The 21,451-nt window shown below is 39.6% G+C and overlaps 1 protein-coding gene and 1 long non-coding RNA gene across 14 annotated transcripts in view; one reads left to right on the top strand and one right to left on the bottom strand.

The window, feature by feature from the left end:
- Positions 1 to 10,154: 10,154 nt before the first annotated feature.
- LOC123327993 lies at positions 10,155 to 11,737 on the bottom strand. Its single transcript, XR_006542665.1, has 2 exons — positions 11,513 to 11,737; positions 10,155 to 11,419 (listed from the first exon to the last, which is right to left on the bottom strand). It is a non-coding gene; the product is annotated as an uncharacterized LOC123327993 (long non-coding RNA).
- A 141-nt stretch (positions 11,738 to 11,878) lies between these two features.
- The window catches only part of GPHN (gephyrin), a 524,697-nt gene continuing 515,124 nt past the window's right edge, over positions 11,879 to 21,451 (top strand). For 4 of the 13 annotated variants that reach the window (XM_044924833.2, XM_044924837.2, XM_025295337.3 and 1 more), the window contains exon 1: positions 11,892 to 12,358. In XM_044924833.2, the coding sequence (XP_044780768.1) occupies positions 12,295 to 12,358 (64 nt within the window). In that variant the 5' untranslated portion in view covers positions 11,892 to 12,294. Of the gene's footprint in view, positions 12,359 to 21,451 lie in introns of all 13 variants that reach the window. The other 9 variants (XM_044924838.2, XM_025295335.3, XM_025295341.3 and 6 more) reach the window with 7 other exon arrangements.

Genomic DNA, 21,451 nt, shown 5'->3' with positions numbered 1-21,451 from the left:
AAATAAAGCCCAGTCCAGTATTCTTGCCTGAGAAATCACACGGACAGAGGAGCCTGGTGGGCACAAAAGAATTGGACAAGATTTAGTAACTAAACAGGGACAACTCCACCTCTGAAGTGTTTAATTCTGGGCAGATTCTCCACTGACAAATGAGCAAAAGTAGTTACAAACTGAAGAAATAATATTCCATAGACTCCTCTTACTCTCTCACCCATTACATCCATTTGCCCTGTTGATACTGCTTCCTAGTTACCTAGTCCTTAAATACCTTCTACCTTCCTGGTACCACCTGGTTTTTGTTCAGGTTCTTTTTCCTGCCTGGATTACCAGAGCCTCTTAATTGGTTTCCTTGCTTGGTTTCCAACCCTTCTAATTAACCTTCCACAGCACCACCAAAACTATCTTTTCTAAAAGAAAAATGGGATCATGTCACTTTCCTACTGATTTCCCCTTGCTGCTGCTGCTGCTAAGTCGCTTCAGTTGTGTCCGACTCTGTGCAACCCCATAGACGGCAGCCCACCAGGCTCCCCTGTCCCTGGGATTCTCCAGGCAAGAACACTGGAGTGGGTTGCCATTTCCTTCTCCAAAGCATGAGAGTGAAAAGTGAAAGTGAAGTCGCTCAGTCATGTCCGACTCTTAGCGACCCATGGACTGCAGCCCACCGGGCTCCTCCATCCATGGGATTTTCCAAGCCAGAGTACTGGAGTGGGGTGCCATTGCCTTCTGCGGATTTCCCCTTGACATTAGTGTAAAGTTCAAAACTCCCTCACAAACCACACAATGATCTACCTTCTACCTACATCCCCAGCCTCTTCTTCTACTGTAACCCTCTGCCCTGATACATCTACACTGAGCTATACAAAACAGGTTGCAGTTCCCCTGATGCTCCATGAGTTCTATTATCTCTATGCCTCTGCACAAAATTGTTCCTCTGCCTGAAAGAGTCTTCTCTTCTTGTCTGCTTGACCATTGCCTACTGTTCCTAAGGGCCAAGTTTGGTACCCTTGTCCTATCCCAGTAATTCTCAGTCCTAGTTGTGTTTCAGAAGATCCTTGGGAGCTTTTAAAAACACCAATTCACCAAGCCCCTCTCCAGGTCATTTAAATTATGATCTCTGAGAGGGAGGGCAAAAAAGCATCTGCATTTTTTAAAAGCTCCCTAGGAAATTCTGAGGTGCAGTCAGGTTTGAGAATTATGGTTCAGGCTGTCTTACCTCTATAATAGCACTTACCAAACTATGTTGCAATTATTTGTTTACCTAGCCATTGATTTCCCTAACTAAATTGTGAGCTCTTTGAGGCCCTGGACTATGTCTTCTTCATCTTTTCATTTTGATCACATAACAGTACCTGGGATTTGATAGAGCCTCAGATATTGTAAAAGACCACAGAAAGTTAATTGTAAAGTCCCAGGTCTCTTGACACTCTGTGTGTCAGTATAATACCAGTGGATCATACTGTAGTCCCTGAGATCTTCAGATCTTTTCTTTAATTAAATTGTCATTAATTTCCTATCTCATGTCAGTACGAAGAAAGTTGACCTGTTACAAAACACTTCATGACCTGTAGGAATCCTCATAAGGTATAATGAGTAAAGTAAGCCAACCAACTAAAAATCTTCCCTCTCCCAAGGTCAATTTAAATTTTTAAAGATCGCTTCAAAAGGTGGATTTTTAAAAAATCTGTTTTCCAACTGGAAAACTTTTCACAAAATCATAGAATTTGGGCATTAGATGGAACCTAAAATAAGTATGGGCTTCCCTGATAACTCGGTTGGTAAAGAATCCACCTGCAATGCAGGAGACCCTGGTTCCATTCCCGGATCAGGAAGATCTGCTGGAGAAGGGATAGGCTACCCATTCCGGTATTCTTGGTCTTCCCTTGTGGCTCAGCTGGTAAAGAATCCACCTACAATGCAGGAGACCTGGGTTGGGAAGATTCCCCAGAGAAGGGAAAGGCTACCCACTACAGTATTCTGGCCTGGAGAATTCCATGGACTGCATAGGAACTGCAGTCCTGTGTGAATATGGACTGCATAGGAACTGCAGTCCTATGTGAATATGGACTGCATATTCACAAAGAATAAAAGAAATATAAATCTCCATCACTTTTCAGAAGATACTGAAGTTCAGATATGTTGAAAGAGTGTCCAAGGCCCACGGTTAATTGAGGCTATTAACAGTTAAGCTAATTACCAGAGCCTGGTATTATTACTGCCAATTCACATTCCAACTTAACTCATATCTTTCCTCTCTTGACCACAAAAATAAAAGGCTCTTCAGTTCTATCAACTGAAAGTGAAAGTCGCTCAGTTCTGTCCGACTCTTTGCAACCCCATGGAATTCTCCAGGCCAGAATAATGGAGTGGGTAGCTTTTCCCTTCTCCAGGGGATCTTCCCGACCCAGGGATCAAACTTAGGTCTCCTGCATTGCAGGTGGGTTCTTTACCAGCTGAGCCACAAAGGAAGCCCAGATAGCTCAATTGGTGAAGAATCCTCTTGCAATGCAGGAAACCCCGATTCAACTCCTGGGTCCGGAAGATCCTCTGGAGAAAGGGATAGGCTACCCACTCTAGTACTCCTCATGGCTCAGCTAGTAAATCACCTTTACAGTCCATAGGGTCTATACAGTCCATGGGGTTGCAAACGGTTGGACACAACTGAGCGACTTTCACTTTCACTTTTTCTGTCAACTGAGTTAGCTGAGTATATAATCTACATTCCGTTTCAAGAAAGCCACCTCTCTTCTCATTTGGACCCTCTGTACTTTAGCAGTCCTGAAAGATTTTCTAAGCCAATTGGGTAACACAGAGCAATAAGAACAAAAATCAGGAATATAAAATCTGACTGAACCACTGAGTACCTTTGATAAGTCATTTAATCTCAAGGTCTTAGATTCCCATTTTAAAAGTTGAATTAAAAGAACACCATTCAAATGTTTTAAAATCATGTTTTTGTCTGTTTGTTTTTACCATGAAATGAGTTTGGATGAGTATATGACCTTCCCCCCGCACCCACCTTTTTTTTCCTGTTAACCAAAGCATGAAATAAACAATTCACTTGCTAACAGAGATGTATAACTTCTTAACAAATGAACCATTTGCCATCTCTAAACTATTGAAATTGTATCATTAGGCTTATCGCTTTCACCTCAAATGCTCCAAATCTTTCAGTTTCTTCAAAACTCAGAACTGAAACGTTACAGCCTTTTTTTCTACTGTCTTCAAGACTTCACATTTGATTTTGACTTTCACTCGTATGGCAGTGCAGTGTTATCAATTAGATTGGCTGGCTATGCCTGGGTATTTGCATTCTGATAAGTTCAAAATATGGATCTCAGCTTTGTGGGTGCAAATTTATTTGGTCAACTTACCCAACAGATCAAAGACTCATTCAAGATACCCAACATCCCAAGAAAAACATTGATAAATCCAATACTGGACATTCATGGTGGCTCAGATGATAAAGAATCTGCTTGCAATGCAGGAGACCCAGGTTTGATCCCTGAGTTGGGAAGATCCCCTGGAAAGGGAATGGCTACCCACTCCAGTATTCTTGCCTGGAGAATTCCATGGACAGAAGAGCCTGGAGTACTATAGTGGGCTACAGTCCATGGGGTCACAAAGGGTCTGACAAAACTGAGAGACTTTCACTAGTTTAAATCACAAAGAGGGCTATACCTCCCAGTATGGTTGAAATATGCCTGCATTTAGGGCATTCCCATCTCCGAATCAAATTGTTTAGGGAAACTGAATTAGTAATCAGAAAATATTGATGGCACTGAAACTTTAACACTTTTATTTATATTCATAATATTCCAGTTATGCTTCTCAGAGAATAAAACCCCTGATACTCTTGACTGTACTTAGGAGATATGTTTCCATTTTAAGTTCAACTGAGGAAAACTCTATCCCCATCAGCAAAATGTTTAATAACCATAATCTTGGGTAGTACTATTTTTGTGGCTTATCTCATTTCTTATACCTTGACAATCTAGCTATTCAAAGAATATTTGCTAACATTTCACCCTCAAAAGTTTCCTATTTGCAATGACCACAAAGTGATTAGTAATGTTTGTCACACTTCTTTCCTAAATGAAATAAGATCGACAACAGTCTGCAATTTTCATCTTTAGTCCAAAAGTGCAGTCACCAAAGAGGGTAAGTGACAGTATGCAACATTTCACCATACACTATTAGATCCAGGCAGAAAAATTCAGTTTTAGCATTGTTTGTGTGAACTCTGGCCACGTGGGTGGTGTCTCCTTTTACAGACAGAGGCTTCTGCAAGCTGTTACAAGCCAAGGCAAATTTCTAACAGCCCCACTGGTACCTTGGGAGGAGCCTGCATTGCTAGCAATTCCAAGTCCCTACTGCTTCATGGGTTCTGTATTTAGTCATCAAATATTAGGAAATGGGAAGAAAACAAGATTCTGTGTTGAAAAGCGATACTTGCTCTGCACCCAATCAATCCCACAGCAGGAGATACACAGGCAGATAAATATGAAATGTAATTATTACATGGTAAAATGAGATTTTTCAGGACAACTGAAAAATCCATCATTTCTGCTTCCTTCACCAATTCATTTATGCTTGCTAACATTTCAAATTCTACTTAAGGTTCATTTTAAGCTAAAATACTGTACAAAGATTCCTATCAACCATATTTCCTTCAATTATTACTCAGCTCGGGAGAAAATGAGGTTTCTTAGGTTAACAAAATTATTTTTTGTTGCTTTATAGAGACAAAACTATTTTCCTAGGGCAGTTGGGCTCTGATTACATTGAAACCAATTAATAATAATTTAAGAAATTCATGATACATTTTTTTTTTAAGCTCACTTAAACTCAATCCATGTTGGTGGTTAGCTTTGGAACTACTTTTTTCTTTACTTATGTATTATTGTTGTTCAGTCACTAAGTCACGTCTGGCTCTTTGCTAACCCATGGACTGCAGCATGCCAATCTTCTCTGTCCTTCACTGTCTCTGAGTTTGCTCAAACTCATGTCCATTGAATGAGTGATGCCATCCAACCATCTTATTCTCTGTCACCTCCTTCTCTTCCTGCTCTCAATCTTTCCCAGCATCAGGGTCTTTTCCAATGAGTCGACTCTTCACATCAGGTGACCAAAGAATTGGAGCTTCAGCTTCAGCACTAGTCCTTCTAATGAATATTCAGGACTGATTTCCTTTAGGATTGATTGGTTTGATCTCCTTGCTTCCCAAGGGACTCTCAAGAGTCTCCTCCAGCACCGCAGTTTGAAAGCATCAGTTCTTCAGCACTCAGCCTTCTTTATGGTCCAACTCTCACATCCATACATGACTACTGGAAAAACCATAACTTTGACTCTACAGATCTTTGTTGGCAAAGTTGTGTCTGCTTTTTAATATGCTGTCTAGGTTTGTTACAACTTTTCTTTCAAGGAGCAAGTGTCTTTTAATTTCATGGCTGCAGTCATCATCCACAGTAATTTTGAAGCCCAAGAAAAGAAAACCTGTCAGTGTCTCCACTTTTTTCCCACCTGTTTGCCATGATTCACTTTTTGGAATGCTGAGTTTTAAGCCAGCTTTTTCACTCTCCTCTTTCACCTTCATCGAGAGGTTCTTTAATTCCTCTTCATTTTCTGCCATTACAGTGGTATCATCTGCATATCTAAGGTTGTTGATATTTTCCCTGGCAATCTTGATTCCAGCTTGTGCTTCATCCAGCCTGGCATTTTACGTGATGTACTCTGAATAAAAGTTAAGTAAGCAAGGTGACAATATACAGCCTTGACATACTCCCTTCCCAATTTTGAACCAGTCCGTTGCTACATGTCCAGTTCTAACTGTTGCTTCTTGACCTGCCTTCAGGTTTCTCAGGAGATAAGGTGGTTTGGTATTCCTATCTTTTTAAGAATTTTCCACAGTTTGTTGTGATCCACACAGTCAAAGTCTTTAGCATAGTCAATGAAACTGAAGTAGATATTTTTCTGGGATTGCTTTGCTTTCTCTATGATCCAAGGGATGTTGGCAATTTGATCTCTGGTTCCTCAGCTTTTTCTAAATCCACCTTGTACATCTGGGATTTCTTGGTTCATGTACTACTGAAGCCTATCTTAAAGGATTTTGAGCATTACCTTGCTAGCATGTGAAATGTGTACTTGTGTATGCTGCTGCTGCTGCTGCTAAGTCACTTCAGTCGTGTCCGACTCTGTGCGACCCCATAGACGTCAGCCCACCAGGCTCCCCCGTCCCTGGGATTCTCCAGGCAAGAACACTGGAGTGGGTTGCCATTTCCTTCTCCAATGCATGAAAGTGAAAAGTGAAAGTGAAGTCGTACTTGTGTATACCCGATCCTAAAAACTGAAAGCCTTGTAGATAGAGCCCTTCTATGAAATCAAATAGTTTCTGGACACTTAATGTTACTTTTCCATTTAACAAATCCCATTCTCTGTTCCCTTATCTAATAATTCCTTCCTTTTCTAGCAAATACTGTCCTCCTCCCCTTTCATCTACACTTTCTTTGAATTGAGGCAGAAAAACCAGTGCTTTCTTTAGAAATAACGTGTTTCTGGTTTCCTCTTTTTATCAGGTAAGCAGCCATGTAAATAAGTAGTGACCTTGTACTTTTGTAAATTGGTAGGACACACAGGGAAGAGCTTCTCTCTTCTGAATATTAACATGTAGAATTGTGGGTTGTATCAAAGGTATAAATTAGAGTCCTCATTAAAGATTAAAATCTATAGTAATGAAAGAGAACAATAAGAGGTTTTGTGAGTGTGTGGTTATGCATTTACTTTCTCAACAGTTCTGCTAATTCAGACACTTAAATGGAAGTACAGAACTTTTCAAGTTTTTATCACCAGAAATAATGTTCTCAGCTGATATCTTAGTTTAAGTCCTTTCTGACTAACTAACCTATCAAGGCACTAACCTAATGTATGGTTTCCAGAGCCATCCTCCCTTGATCTTAGTCCTTTCGGTAGCGGTTCAACTGATGCTGACCCTGTGGGTTAGTACATTACTGAGGCCCAACTAATCAGAAAATGCTATTCCCTTTGCCTTAGTGTTTTGGGATGGAGCCATGACCTAAACCTGTGGTTTCTAAGACCTTGACCTCAGGACCCCTTTACACTCTTAAAAATTATTGAGGACTCCAAAGAGCTTCTGTTTAAGTAGGTTATACCTACTGATATTTACTATATTAAAATTTTAACATATATGAATATAGAGACATAGTTCATTATCTATCAGAGTGATGATGTCACTACACATCATGTAACCTCTGGAACATTCTACTGCATCTAGTGAGAAAGAAAGAGGGGAAAGACACATAATGGCTTACTACTAGTATGAAAATACTTTTGACTTTGTAGACCCTCTGAAAAGGTCTTGGAATCTCTAGGTGTCCCCTGATATTGTCAACAACTGCTGATCTAGATTATAACCTACAGAACCAATGCATGTCTGAACTTCCTAAGCACATGAGCCAACGCTTTTTAGCTTAAACTACAGTCAGTCACTTGCAAGCAAAAACATTCTCATACATTTGAATTCCCAGTTAGGGACCTCAGAGGAAGAGAGTAAGGTGGGGGAAAAGTACAAAGGACTGTGGCACAAAATTATTCATCTGGGCAGCAGAAATATAATATGAAGCCCAAGGAAGGAAAGATTCCAATTTAATAAACATGGCAGACTTTGGAAAACACTGTCCTAGTTGTTCCCAAATAAGTGTCATCAAACTCCATGAGAAATTGAGGTTTCTCAGCTTCACTTCACTAAAAGATAACCAGGGCACCAGAACTGAAATCAAAATGTCAGTTTCATTAGTGTGTGTGTGTGCTCAGTCGTATCCAACTCTTTACAGCTGCATCGACTGTAGGCCACCAGGCTCCTCTGTCCATGGAATTTTCCAGGCAAGAATGTTGGAGCGGGTTGCCATTTTACTCCAGGGGATATTCCTGACCTATGGATCAAAACAGCGTCTTCTGCATTGGCAGGTGGATTCTTTACCACTGTGCCACATAGGACTGAATAAATTTTTCATTAGACTTTGGAAATTCCTAATTTAGAAAACTACTTCTGGGGAAAAAGCATTAAGCTATTTAGGTCAAATATTAAAAATTTCCCCTTTATTCTCTATTCTATAGAGCTGTATTTTCTCTAAAAATGTGTCTAATTTCTAAGTCTCAGGTTTGAAAGAAACTTTGGAACGTTCTTTTCTAATAGGCTGAATTTCTGATTTCTAGGATTACACAATAATTTAATTTACCACTGCCTGTACTAGACTAAACAGTGGTCCCCTCAAATTTCACATCCACACAGAACCTTGGAATGTGACCTGTGTGAAAATAGGGTTTTTGGAGATGTGATTAGTTAAAATAAGGTCATACTGGATTTAATATGGGCCCTAAATCCAATGAGTGGTATCCTTATAAGAAGAGCAAATAAAAATACACATAGGGAAGAAGGCCATGCAAAGACAAAGGCAAAGACCGACTGATCCAGCTATAAGCCAAGAAATGCCAAGGATTGTAGGTAACCACCGAAAAGTAGAAAGAGGCAAGCGAAGAATTCTCTAGAGCCTTTAGAGGGAGCATGGCTTGGCCAACACCCTGACTTTATATTTCTGGCCTCCAGAACCACAAGAGAACAGCTTTCTGTTGTTTTAAGGCACTGGGTTTGTGGTACTTAGTTATGGCAGCCCTAGGAACTAATACATTGCCTAATTCAGTCAGTCAAAAATTCATTTGAACTCCATCACACTTCCTTTGGGGAAAATACTATGTTAAAATGAACCAGAGTTTCACCTTACATTCATGCTTTTTAAAAAATTGTGCTAAAAACACATAACAAAATTTACCATTTTAATCATTTTAAAGTGTACAAAGCAGTGGAATTAAGTATATTCAAAATGTTGCTTGCACCCATTTGTAATCCACTCAGTTGTGGCTATTAGACAATCTGGAAAGAGGCAAGAATAGAATAAGACTTAGCAGAAAAATAATCCATTACTAAATTTGTTCCATTAATCCATAATCCATTACTAAATAGTCCGGTACTAAATAATCCATTACTAAATTTCTTTGGAAGGAATGATGCTAAAGCTGAAACTCCAGTACTTTGGCCACCTCATGCGAAGAGTTGACTCATTGGAAAAGACTCTGATGCTGGGAGGGATTGGGGGCAAGAGGAGAAGGGGACGACAGAGGATGAGATGGCTGGATGGCATCACTGACTTGATGGACGTGAGTCTGAGTGAACTCTGGGAGCTGGTGATGGACAGGGAGGCCTGGCGTGCTACGATTCATGGGGTCGCAGAGTTGGACACGACTGAGCGACTGAACTGAACTGAACTGAAATTTGTTCCTGTTTACATCTAGTGCTAATGAGGATAATCTAACCCCAGAAAAGCCAGTAAATTTTTGCCTTATTACATTGAAAGTGTGACTAACCAGAGGAAAACTAAAGTCCTAGGAGGGCTAAATGTAAATACACCATTACTAGAAAAACTCATCTTTTCTTCATTTAGTAATTCATTGCTACTGATAAACTTTCATAACTTTTATAATGAAAATCATTACGACAGCCAAATATTTACCCATCTTTTATGTTCTCATTGTAAACTCTTAATTTTCATTATTAAAATATCAGGAATGGAGAGAATAAATCCCTGGGCATTTCTAATTCTTTAGGTACAAACCTTTAACTTTTTTACTTTCTCTTCTCTCCCACCCCCTGCCCCTGTATGTTCCTAAGACATTTATCAAGGTTTGGAAATACTACTCTCTTTCTACTTTCCAGAAAGCCTTCTTTGTTGTAAACTTGATTCCAGGATGAATTCTAAAGAAATGTCACATGGAGTTAAGAAGCATGTGCATGCCCAATATTCATTCAGTGCTGCTGCTGCTGCTACGTCGCTTCAGTCGTGTTTGACTCTGTGCGACCCCATAGACGGAAGCCCACCAGGCTCCGCCATCCCTGGGATTCTCCAGGCAAGAATACTGGAATGGGCCAGCAGTAAAAGAAAAAAATCACATTAGACAGTAAAGTCGCTGGACTTTTCCTGTGTAAATTTTGTTGTGTGCATAAATTTTTTTTACAGATTCCTAAATTCAGCAGAGATGAATACACTTGAGGAAAATTGTTGAAAGACAAGCATCTGTTATAATTGTCCAGTTTTATTTTAACATTACTTTTCAACAATTTTAGTAGTTTTAACAAACAAACCTCTATATACTTTAAAAGGCTTAATTCATCTTCACCCTTCCCAATTAAATTTTAATGAATTTCACCATCACTGCTCTTAGAGTCTCTTGTTTTCTGTTACTTGTGAAACAAAATTGCCAGCTTCTTTCCATGAATAATAATAGAATACTCTAAATTGAAAGGGTGCTTATCTACCAATTTATTTAAAGGATGTAGAAAAAGGCCCCAATTTATTTAAGGTTACAGAATCTATAGTGGGCAGAATTAGAATTTCTCTATAAATACAAGACGTTTTAAAATCATTTCAGACTATGGGCCCTTAGAGGGAATAAAGATAGAAAGGTAAAGTAACCAACATTTGCTTATCTTTGTTTGAAATAAAGTAAACATACTTCCCATATATACCTCTCATTTAAACTGGTTCAGAATCCACAAGCTCCCAGGCTCTATGGTGATAGATTATTATAGGAAGTGGGATCATGATCTGGCTTCATTTTTAAATCCTGTCAAAAATACTAGCATTACATACTCAAAAGTAATTTTGCTAATTAATTTTATTCTACTTCAATTCCACCCATCATCTCCTATGTACTCCCATTATTTAAAATGAAATACGTAATATGAATCTTCAGTTAGAGATTAGCCCACGTTCTAGTTGGCATAATAAAACTCATATAACCATCAAATTGAGATGTTCATTGTGTACAAATGATAATTATACTTTTTGGGGACATTTCATTTTTTATGCTTCCCAGTTTTACTATTGTTGAGAAGAAAAACTATACATACACGGGTGTACATGTTTTATTCAGAAGTTGAAAGGGCTAGAAAGAACTAAGAAACCGATGTGAAACAGCCACAGGTGATTAATAACACTTCATGAAAGACACATGAAGATAAGTGTCAACAAAACCCATTTTCATGGTAATTTCACATCCCACAAATACTGAAATGAAAATTGCCACCACCGGGGTTCTATTTCCAGCTTTGTGATTGTAGCTCAGGTGGGAAAAACATTCTCTAATCTCATTGTCTAAGATTGGTGTTTTTCAACTAAACGCAGAGCCTCTAGCGAAGAAGCCTGAAGCCACAAAACCATGGGACAGTGCGGGGAGCAGAAGCCTGTTCTTTCTCAAGGGGCTCTGCCGCAGGCTCCTAAGCTTCGCTAGTGAGGATCCTTCTGTAGGTAACAGCCTTGGAGTTGGGAAATCCTCCGGCAGGTCGAGTCGACTAAAAAAGCAAGCGGGAAGATGAGGCACGATAGGATACCTCCTCCCTCGCTCACCGCGGGCTGTCACAGTAATTGGCGGTTGTGCCACTCACGCAGCTTTCTAAGGCACTTCCAGGCTCCCTGGAGCCCTTTCTCTTTCTCCTTCGGGAAAGCGGGCTCGGTAGCCCCAAAAGCCGGCCGGAGTCGCTGACAAACGACCAGGAGCCGGGCTCGGCAGGGGATTGCTTCTGTCTGGGGCTCGGCGGAACCTGCGTTCGTGTCTCGCGCGCACTCGCTCCGCGTTCTCCTAGCCAATCCGGCGCTACTCGCGCGCCCAGGAGCGTTCCCCGGTCCAGTTGGGCTGGGCCGGCTCCTTCCCGCTCCCAGCACTTCGCAACCGAGCGCTCACTCCTCCCCTCACTCTCCACGAGTTCCACGATTCGCGGTGTAGCTCCGCCCCTGGCCCGAGTCCACCCCCGCAATCTCGGGAGCTTGTGCTCTCCTTTCCCTTCAGTCTCCTGCCGGCTAGCCGCGCAGGGTCTGGCGCTCTACAGAGCGGCACGAGTTTCTTCCGCCTCGCTCCTACGCCTCCGCGCGGTCTCCCTGGGTAGCCACCGCGTCCCCCACCCGCAGCTCTTCGCCTGCGACCCGAAGTCGGGGTCCCGCGCCCTGACTCCGCCCCCCCATCCCCCCGCGGACTCGCGCGCTCGGGGCCCGGCCTCTCACTCGCGCAGGCCGCGGAGCACTCGGCCGCCTCCCCCTCCTTCCCTGATCGGCTCGCGCTCTCCGGGCGCTCTCGCTCTCGCGCTCTCCAAAGCGAGCGCGCTCCCGGCCCGCGCGCTCCGGGCTCTGGTTTCTCCCGGCTCCTGTCAGTGCGGTGACTGCGCTGGGAAACATGGCGACCGAGGGAATGATCCTTACTAACCACGACCACCAAATCCGGGTTGGAGTCCTCACAGGTAACCGGGGGAGGAGGTCCAGGACCGTCGCGGCCGCTGTCCCCGGCTTGCCTCAGGCTTCTTGCCTGTGATGACCCTTCTCTGCGGCCTCGGGAGAAGGGAAGGCAGAAGAAGGGGACGGGGGGGCGGGGGGCGGACGTTTTTACAACCGCTGAGAGGTGCTGGGAGGTTGGGGTGTTCCCGCGGGGTCCCCCGGGAGCTGGGCCGATCCCGTGGATGTCAGGCCCCAGTGCCTTCGCAGCCGAAGTCCTGGGCCCCTGGGGACCGAGGGGCCGGTGCGGCGGGCGCTGCGGGGCTCCTGGCAGGCGACGGGATCTCGGCTCCGCAGTCTGAAGCATGCCGCTCTCGGCTGGCCCGCGCTCTCCCTAGGCTACTGCTTGTCCCAGAGAGGGGGGAAATCCCTTTTCCACCCCCTCCCTCTTTTCCCTTCCCCCTACTTGGGCGGCCCCGCGCTGCTCTAGCAGTGCTTTCGCGGGGCACCAGCCACAGACGACATGGGTGTTCTTTAGGCGAAACTCTGCTCCGTCTCAGGCTGCCCCTCGCGATCCGGGAATCCCCTTTGCCACCCATGGGACACTCTTCGTTCCCCACCCCGGGAGGTGGGGATCGGCTTCCACCCGGACCTCGGAAAGTGTTTGCATTCTGCCTTCCCAAGTGGAGGGCCCTCTGCCCGCCTCTTCGTTTTCTTAGAGGGAAGGCTGTAGCCTGCGACTGGGGATCCAGCCTTTCTACTTGAGAGGGAAGGATTCCCCTACTCGGGCTCTTCTGTCCCCCTCCCTTCTGGGACCTCCCCCCACCCTCCAGAGGCTTGTGACGAGCGCACTTTTCTCGGGTCGCATTTCCCTCCCTCGCGGAAGCCGTGTGTGCTCTGCATGTCTGATTCCGTTGCATTGTATTTGGGTAATATCCCTCAGTTCGGCGACAGGCAGTTGCTGCAGGGCATGACTTCTGAGATGAATAGCAAGCCGATTTGTAGGGGTTTCTGCTGTGGTTCTGTAGTTGGTAAGGTTTCTATGTAATTGAGTGGCGAGGTGGGGGTTAAAGAACTATATTTGGAACCTGAGAGCTTAGTTCGGAGGGAAGGAAATCCAAGACTTAACTGATTTTGGAAAAAGAAGCGATGTAGACGGGAATCCTCGTGTTCTCCCCCCTCTCCTTCCCCCCGCCCCACCACACACACACACGTCTTTTTTTTCCCCCTTGTCAAATTCTGACAGGTTGAGACGGTGCTCGAGAAGGGACTAAATTGAATGGGACTTGCTTTATTATTTTTATTAGGCAGAGAAAAATCTGTTGATAAGATAAAGAATGCAAAGCTTAATTGGCTGCTGAGTTTTATGAAGATATTCGTGGTACCCCTTGTTCTCTTTTAACTAACTGGGTCGTCTTTCTCTGATACTGTTTCCAGATGTTAATGGTAATTTATTGAATTTTCCTAATTGAAAGCCCCTGCGATAGTAAGCGACTTCACTTTCACTTTTCACTTTCATGCATTGTAGAAGGAAATGGCAACCCACTCCAGTGTTCTTGCCTGGAGAATCCCAGGGACGGCGGAGCCTGGTGGGCTGCTGTCTATGGGGTCGCACAGAGTCGGACTCGACTGAAGCGACTTAGCAGCAGCAGCTATAGTGAAACTAGTCTGAATCTGTTGCAGGGAAGGGAAACCACCCCCACCCCCACTATTAGAAGATGCGCTGTTCGCTTCTTTTGGTGCTGAAGCTCTTGCTTTGTGTGAAGATTCAGTTGTAACTCAAAAATCTTGGCGTTGACATTGCTGATTTTTAGAGTCTTTTTGCGGGGTGTAAAATTGTATACTGTATATCAGCCCTCAACTCTCACTTTAGAATTTAAAATTAATAGAGTAGTAAGAGTAAAGCTTAATAGAAACCAAAGTGTGTCAACTGTCCACGGAAATGAAAGGTCATAAATGCTTTCAAGTTAAATCATAGAGATTTTTTTAAAAACTTTTTTTTATTGTTTATTTAAGATTTCTCTGATAGTTTTATTTAGTGAATCAGCTTACCTGAGTCAAGTGACATAGTAGATAGCTGTTGTACAGAATGCTTTGAAAGGTGCAGCCCTTATCTGTGTCTCTGCAGTCCAATAGGGATGACATTGATATGCAAACAAATAAGCATTGTATGTAATTACTGTACTGAAATTGTCTAAATAAATTACTTGTGTGATTGAAAACTAAATGTAAAAGGTATTCGTTATTCAGATGGATTAGGAGCAAATGTGATTACTTAAAGAGAGAATTTGTTATGTTTATCAGTGGTAAGAAGAAACTGACATTTTTAAGGGGAGTTGAAAGTCAGTTCAGTGGCAGCCTTATAAATGAATATGTTGCTGAGGTTGAGGCTCTTGAGCAGAATAAAAATGTAATGCAAAGGCCCTGGAATGCCTAGGTAGGATAGGTAGGTGGCACAAGCAGAATGTCAATGAGAGAAGATAACTTTGGCAGTGGAATTAAAGACTATTAATAGACTGTCAAACTATCTCATGAAAATGAAGTACAGTAGTTTAGGGGGGGAAAGTGTAGGGTCAGGAATAAGGATATAGCTGAAGGAGTGAAAAGGAAGATGCACATTTGGGAGAAATGGTAACAAGACAGTAGGATTTGGTGATAAAATGGGTATTTGAAGTCAGAAATAATTCGGAGAGATTTTTACTTAAAATTATTGAAACAAATATTGTCTGCTATGTTAGAGCCTGGAAACATGGAGAAGAATCAGAGGAACAGCACCCGCTCTGTTTGTGAATAGTGGATTTTACTACGAATAGCTTAATATTTGTGATCTTAACATGCCACACACAATGAAAACCTACAAAAATAAAACCATTTTGCACAATTTTGTCTTGTATAACTTCCAAGTATTGGAATTTTACTATGTAAAATTATTCTTTACTGAACTTAAGCAGATACTATGATATCACACTTAAGAAAATTGAATTGAGGCCACACTTGAAACCATGTTTCTTGAGTTATAATTTGTGGCTCTCTTAAAGGTGGAGGGCTTGTTTTAGAAAATGTCCTCTTCGTGTTTCATAATAGTGATTTTAAGTAATTTATCTAAGTCTGTTTTAGAGAGGTTTTACATATTTTAGAGGAAATACACACATTTTACAATATGTTAGTATTTTGGTGAATTGTGTTGTCATTTCTAAAACCTTTAATTGACTTCTTTGTGACATCTTTGATAATCTCTTGAAAGATAATTTTTGTACCATTTTGAAACTTTTCATTTTCTAGATGTTTTTGTAATCTTGTCTCAGCTATAAATTTAGGAAATATGGTACGCAGCTATTGAAACTATCAAATCAATTAACTGTTAGAATTTTGAAAGAATATAGTAGGAAAATATTTAGCAAAGGTATTTCTTTTTTGTATCACTATCTTGAATCATTCAGAACTTGGAAATCAGTATGATAATTAATGTAACATGGATATTTTAGTTACATTATTTTTTGGTCAGGAAAAAGGGAACATTTACATAGGTTATCATGGAAACATTTTATGTTGAAGATTATTGTCCATCTGCAAAAGCAGTATCTTTATTAGTAATTTTTTATGTTGATTTGTTAGAAATGAAAGTTATATGATCTTTAGTAATCTGAGAGCTAGTTTTTAATATATCAATTTCTGATGTTCTCTAAGACTAAAGACAATGTGATGATGAATAACATGAGGCAAGTAAACAAGTATCTGTTGCTTTGAGACCAGAAATGACATGTAGGACAGATGTAAGAATTTTTCTTTTTTCTTTTTTTTTTTACAACTTCAGTAGTAATTATACTTACAGTCAGTCTTAACAATTACACAGCAGGTTCACTATATTAAATGTGTCACTTTTCACCTTTTCCCCCCCTATTTCTGAAGAAGCTGTTTATTAGGGAAGTAGACTACTTCTACCTCTATAAGCTCCATGGAAACATCAGGAAAATAGAGTACATATATGTTTGTGATACAGGAATAGATTATGCTCCATTGGCTGTTTAGTATCATATTAGCTAGCCACTGCTGATGTTTGGTATACCAGAGCACTTAGCTAAAGATAATAATCCATTACTTAAATTTTCACTGATAGTGACATGGATGAGAAAAAGAGGCAAATACTTGGGAAAGGGGATTTTAAAATAATGGTTTTGCTCTAATAATGTACATTTTATTGCACTAAGTTGTAGATTTGTAATCAGTAAGAGATATTAGACATATATAAGACTAGATAATAGAGATTAGATGAAAGACTAATTGTAAACTAGAAACTAAAATATTAGTTACATTTAGGGAGTATTTCAGTCATTTATAACTAAAATCTACGTATTAAGAAAACCAGTTCTAAGCCAAGGATTTAATAATCATATGACTCTGGAATTGTTCATTCATTTATTTCATTTCATTCCTCATGCCTATCTTTGTATATTATGTGTGTCATTATTATTTTCTGAAAAGCCCATTTATTGATAAAGATATATAAATATATCTTTTGAGAGTAAATGCTGTCATTAAGTAAGGCAAATCACTATCACAAACAAAATCTGTATCCTACAAAATGGAATTGTGCGTACTGTCAAGCATACCAATATTGATCTGTATGACTTATTAAAAAGAAGCTTATTTCTCAAACTAGGTCATTCCTTCATGAATTTCTGATTGGAAGCAATGTATTAGTGATTAAGAAATCATTACATTAGTTACTGTTGAATACATTTAATACTATTACCTTTGATCAAAGACTTTATAAACTAGTAGTACACAAACTTAGTTAAGAGTTTTAATTGTATTAAAGATACTTATGATTATTTGACTTTAACTGGGGTGTGTGGTGGAGAATCAGCAGCCTGTTATTGGGGAGGAAATGATGAATGAATCTGTTTTTCTCTTACTGGTGATAGATTCCTGGTTAAGGTGAATGGGGTGCTTTTTTGAAATAGTAAAATAGATAAAGTTTATACTTGGCAATTGTAAATAAGATTGAAAAACTAAGCTTATTTGGAATTTGAGATGTTAAAATAAGGAAATCCTGAGAAAGCAAATAATGAAACCACAAGGGATATCTTCCTTCACATCTAGGTAGAGAAGAAAAACAGATTATTTAACTTGTTTAAAAGTAATTGGATCTGTTGTTAATATGAATAGCATGCAACGTTACTTAATTTTTGAGTGACCTCTCGAAAGAGCAAATGTCTAATGAGTAATTGTGATGTAGAGATTCCATCCAGGTGGTTTAATGAGTTTATAAGTGAATTTGTACTTAATCAGTTTAAACTGAGTATGTAGAACTGCTTGAAGATGTTGTAATTAAATAACCGCAACAACTTTTACAACAGTTTTGCCAGTAAGTATACATTTTGAAAAAAATGGAGTTAAATTTATTATGCTTTAAAAAATGTCTTCATTTGAAAAATAAAGGAGCAAGGAAATGTGAAAGGAGCATTACACAATTTGTGCCCTGTTTCTCCAAGTTGGGACACATGACATTGAACACGGATACTCTAGTGATTCTAAGCCTTAGAATCTAAGCTATGGAAACAAACATAATAATTCCTGAAATATCGATTTCCTGAAATACAAATTTTTAGATCAAAATTTATCTAAAATATCAATTTTAGAATGTCGTATTGAAACCAATTTAATACTACAGTAAGCATGAGTAAATCAGGCACGAATGTAGAATTTTGAAGGAGCTTTTAGATAAAATTAAACTTCAAAGAAATTTCAAGTGAACCTATTATATAATTCCAGACCTCATTGTTTTTCTGTTATTGGTGCATTGGTGAGGAAAAATTAAGGAGTGTGGGGCCATAGCAAGAACTCTAGAAGACTCCTTATCTAATGTTAGTCTGGCCAGTGAAGTTCTCTCAGCTTTTCTCACTATTAACATGAAAGAGGCTCTTATGGCAATATATGTTTCTATCATTTAGTATCTTGACTAGCTGGAAAGAGAAATGTTGGATAGCAGGCTTAGTTTTTTGGGTTTTTTTTTTTTTTTTTTTGTCTTTTTAATGGGAATCATTATGGGGGAGGGGTAGATTATACATTGAAAATACAAGAGAATAAGAAATGGAAGAAAAGATGAAAAAATTCAGTGATTACATTGTCAGCATAAGCCTAAGGGAAAATATTTAGATTTTTTTTCTTCTAGAGGTTTTTGTGGTATCACTCACAAAATTAACAGTGGTTTCAGTTTTACATTTAATTTCAGACTCAGCTCACACTTCATTTCCTCAACAGAATCTTTCCTAGGAATTATTCTCTATGATAATATCTTTGTTTTCTTGTAATGTTTATAAATGTTGCTATACCCTATAATCATGTACTTGTGGGAGGCTGCAAGATGTAGTTTAAAGAAAAAAAAAAAAGACTTTGGAGTCAGACTTGTATTTCAAACTCTGATTTGCCCTTTATTTTGGGAAGCTCATTTGACCTCTCTGAATTTCAGTTTCCTTCTCCAGAATGAATGTAGTGATGCTTACTTCACAGGGTTGTTAAGAACTGAGATAATGTATGTGAAAATTCTACCATATATGTCTAACTTGGATTATACAGTCAACTCTTTAAAAATGTGGAAGGGGTGAGTAGGGATACCATCACTTGCCCCTACTTCCCCCACAGTCCACAACCGGTAAGCTTTGTAGTCTGTCTTCTCTGATTCTCCCCTATCCAAGGTTCTGTCGATTGAACCAACCTTGGATCATGTAGTACTACAGTACTTACGCAAAAAAAAAAAAAAAAATCCTACGTGTAAGTGGATTGGTGCAGTTCAAACTGTTATTTTTCAAGTGTTAATTGTGTACTCAATAATCTTCTTTCCTCTTCATATGCTATTTTGGTGCAATTTGCTAATAGCTTCATATATAAATATCTTATTTAAAGTAGATTTTACAGTTTTTGAAACAGGTGATTGTGTTCTTCACTTCTTTGCCCTTTTGTTATAGGATCTATTAATGAAGTATTTCATTAATATAAATGAAGTATCAATGATGTTAAAAAAGAAAAACTAGATGGTGTGACACTTAGTAGTTTAGGAAACAGTAGCTCAGCAACGTTTAGATAAACAAGAACTTCACTATTATTACTAAAAAGATAGTTCAGGGTAAGTGGAGTGGGGTTTAGTATTTTTCCATACATTTATTACTGTTGACAGGATGATATCAATGATGTGTATTTGAGATATTTCATACTATAAAATTTAATATATTATTTATATAGTTTTATTTTTTCTTATGTGTTTATACATTTTCTGATTTTTATATAATTAAGTTGATGGGCATAATCTGTGTAAGAGTTATTTTAGAGTGGTTTTTTAAACTGTTATTTTAAAAAATAAAAATTGAAATTATAGATGAAAGATTCTGAAAATGCTGTTATTTTGAAGTTAATTCTGATAGACAAAAAAGCATAAAATAGGAGTCAAAAGTTCTACATCTTTTACCACTTTCAAGACAACTGCATTTTACCTTAATTTCCTTAGCTTTGAATGGGAGAAATTATGCTTAGCTTATCCAGTTACTGTGAGGGAGACAGAAAACAGTGTATCCAATACTCAGTACCTACTGTGTGCTTGGCTCTGTGCTACAGTGAGGGATACCACAGTGAGTAAGACAGACATAGTCATCCTCTTGGAGATTATATTTTAGTACCAACAGAAACACACTATTTAGTCAAGTTAGATTCTGACAAATCATGTTGCATTTATGTTGCATTTTGAGGAATAAAGTGCTTCTGTATTTTATTTGATGTGGATAAGTATAATGTTAAACCTTTTTGATACAAATTTTTAAACCATTACATATTTTCTGCTTTCTAAGGTCAAAAGTATTGAACATAATTTAATTATCTTATTTAATCAGGTTTAAGTAATTATAGCTAACATCTGTCGAGTTTATATATATTTACATATATAGTTATATGGCATAAATATGTCCTGTTTGTGCTTAGCACTTAGCACGTGTTATTTACTCTTTATAGCCTTTATAAGGAAATACATTATTCCTTTTTATTCTGCCTGAGAAATAGAGGTGAGATAACTTGCTTAAGGTTGCACCTGTGGCCCTGCCAGAATTCAAGCACAGGCCCGACTATACTCTGAGCAACTATATTTCTGTATTCTATTCTGAATACCTTTTATTGTGGTGTATGGTACTATAGTTCTCTATAGTGTTTTCTTTTCTGCTGTGACTTTACACACTTGCCCCCTTCCCTACTTCTAGCTTCTCATCTGCAGTCAGTGGTAGACTGTGGATCATAACTAACCAGTACAATGTTTCATTAGGCCCATACTGTGTCTTTACAAAAAAGTATCTTTCTAATATTACAAAAGACATTTTATATTAACCTGTATTTTTAGTTTTTTAAGATCAGCAATGCTCTAATCTCTTCCCATAGGACAGTAGTTGGTTAGCGTAGCTGTCCTCTTGAGATAGGGCATGTATTCTCCAGTTTCCCACAATTCCCACTTAACCTGTTTGTTACCTGCCTTGCCTGGTGTTTGAGTTTGTGATCTTTACTCGTATGTATTCTGTACCTTCCTCTTTTTTCATCGTAGTTCGGACAACTTTTCATGTTACTGGAAATAATAATACAAGGTTAATTGAGAGTTACCAAGTATGAGATAATTTTCTAGAGCCTGCCATAGAACCTATTAATTTATTTAATCCTCATCATAGTATCAATATCGCAATTTTACATTAGAAGAAATTGTAGCAGAGAGAGATTAAGTAATTTGCTCAAATTACTGTAATAAGAGGCCATGTTGAGAAAAGGCCAAACTGAGTTGAACTGTTCCTAGGGCTTCCCTGGCAGCTCGGACAGTAAAGAATCTGCCTGCAGTGCAGGAGATCCGGGTTTGATCCCTGGATCAGGAAGATCTCTGGGGAAGTGAATGGCTACCCACTGCAGTATTCTTGCCTGGGAAACTCCGTGGACAGAGGAACCTGGTGGACTGTAGTCCATGGGGTCACAAAGAATCAGACACGACTGAGTGACTAAGCGCACACACAGAGGCTGTTCCTAGAGTAAAGCTCTTAACCACTACAGTATATTCCTTGGCATTTAATAGTTCAAAGAGATGCACATCTTTCTTTTTAATG

This window comes from Bubalus bubalis, chromosome 11 (genome assembly GCF_019923935.1).
Source record: "Bubalus bubalis isolate 160015118507 breed Murrah chromosome 11, NDDB_SH_1, whole genome shotgun sequence".
NCBI classification, from domain to species: Eukaryota; Metazoa; Chordata; class Mammalia; order Artiodactyla; family Bovidae; genus Bubalus; species Bubalus bubalis.
Note: the sequence above shows the minus strand (reverse complement) of the source record. Positions and strands in the feature narration are given on the sequence as shown.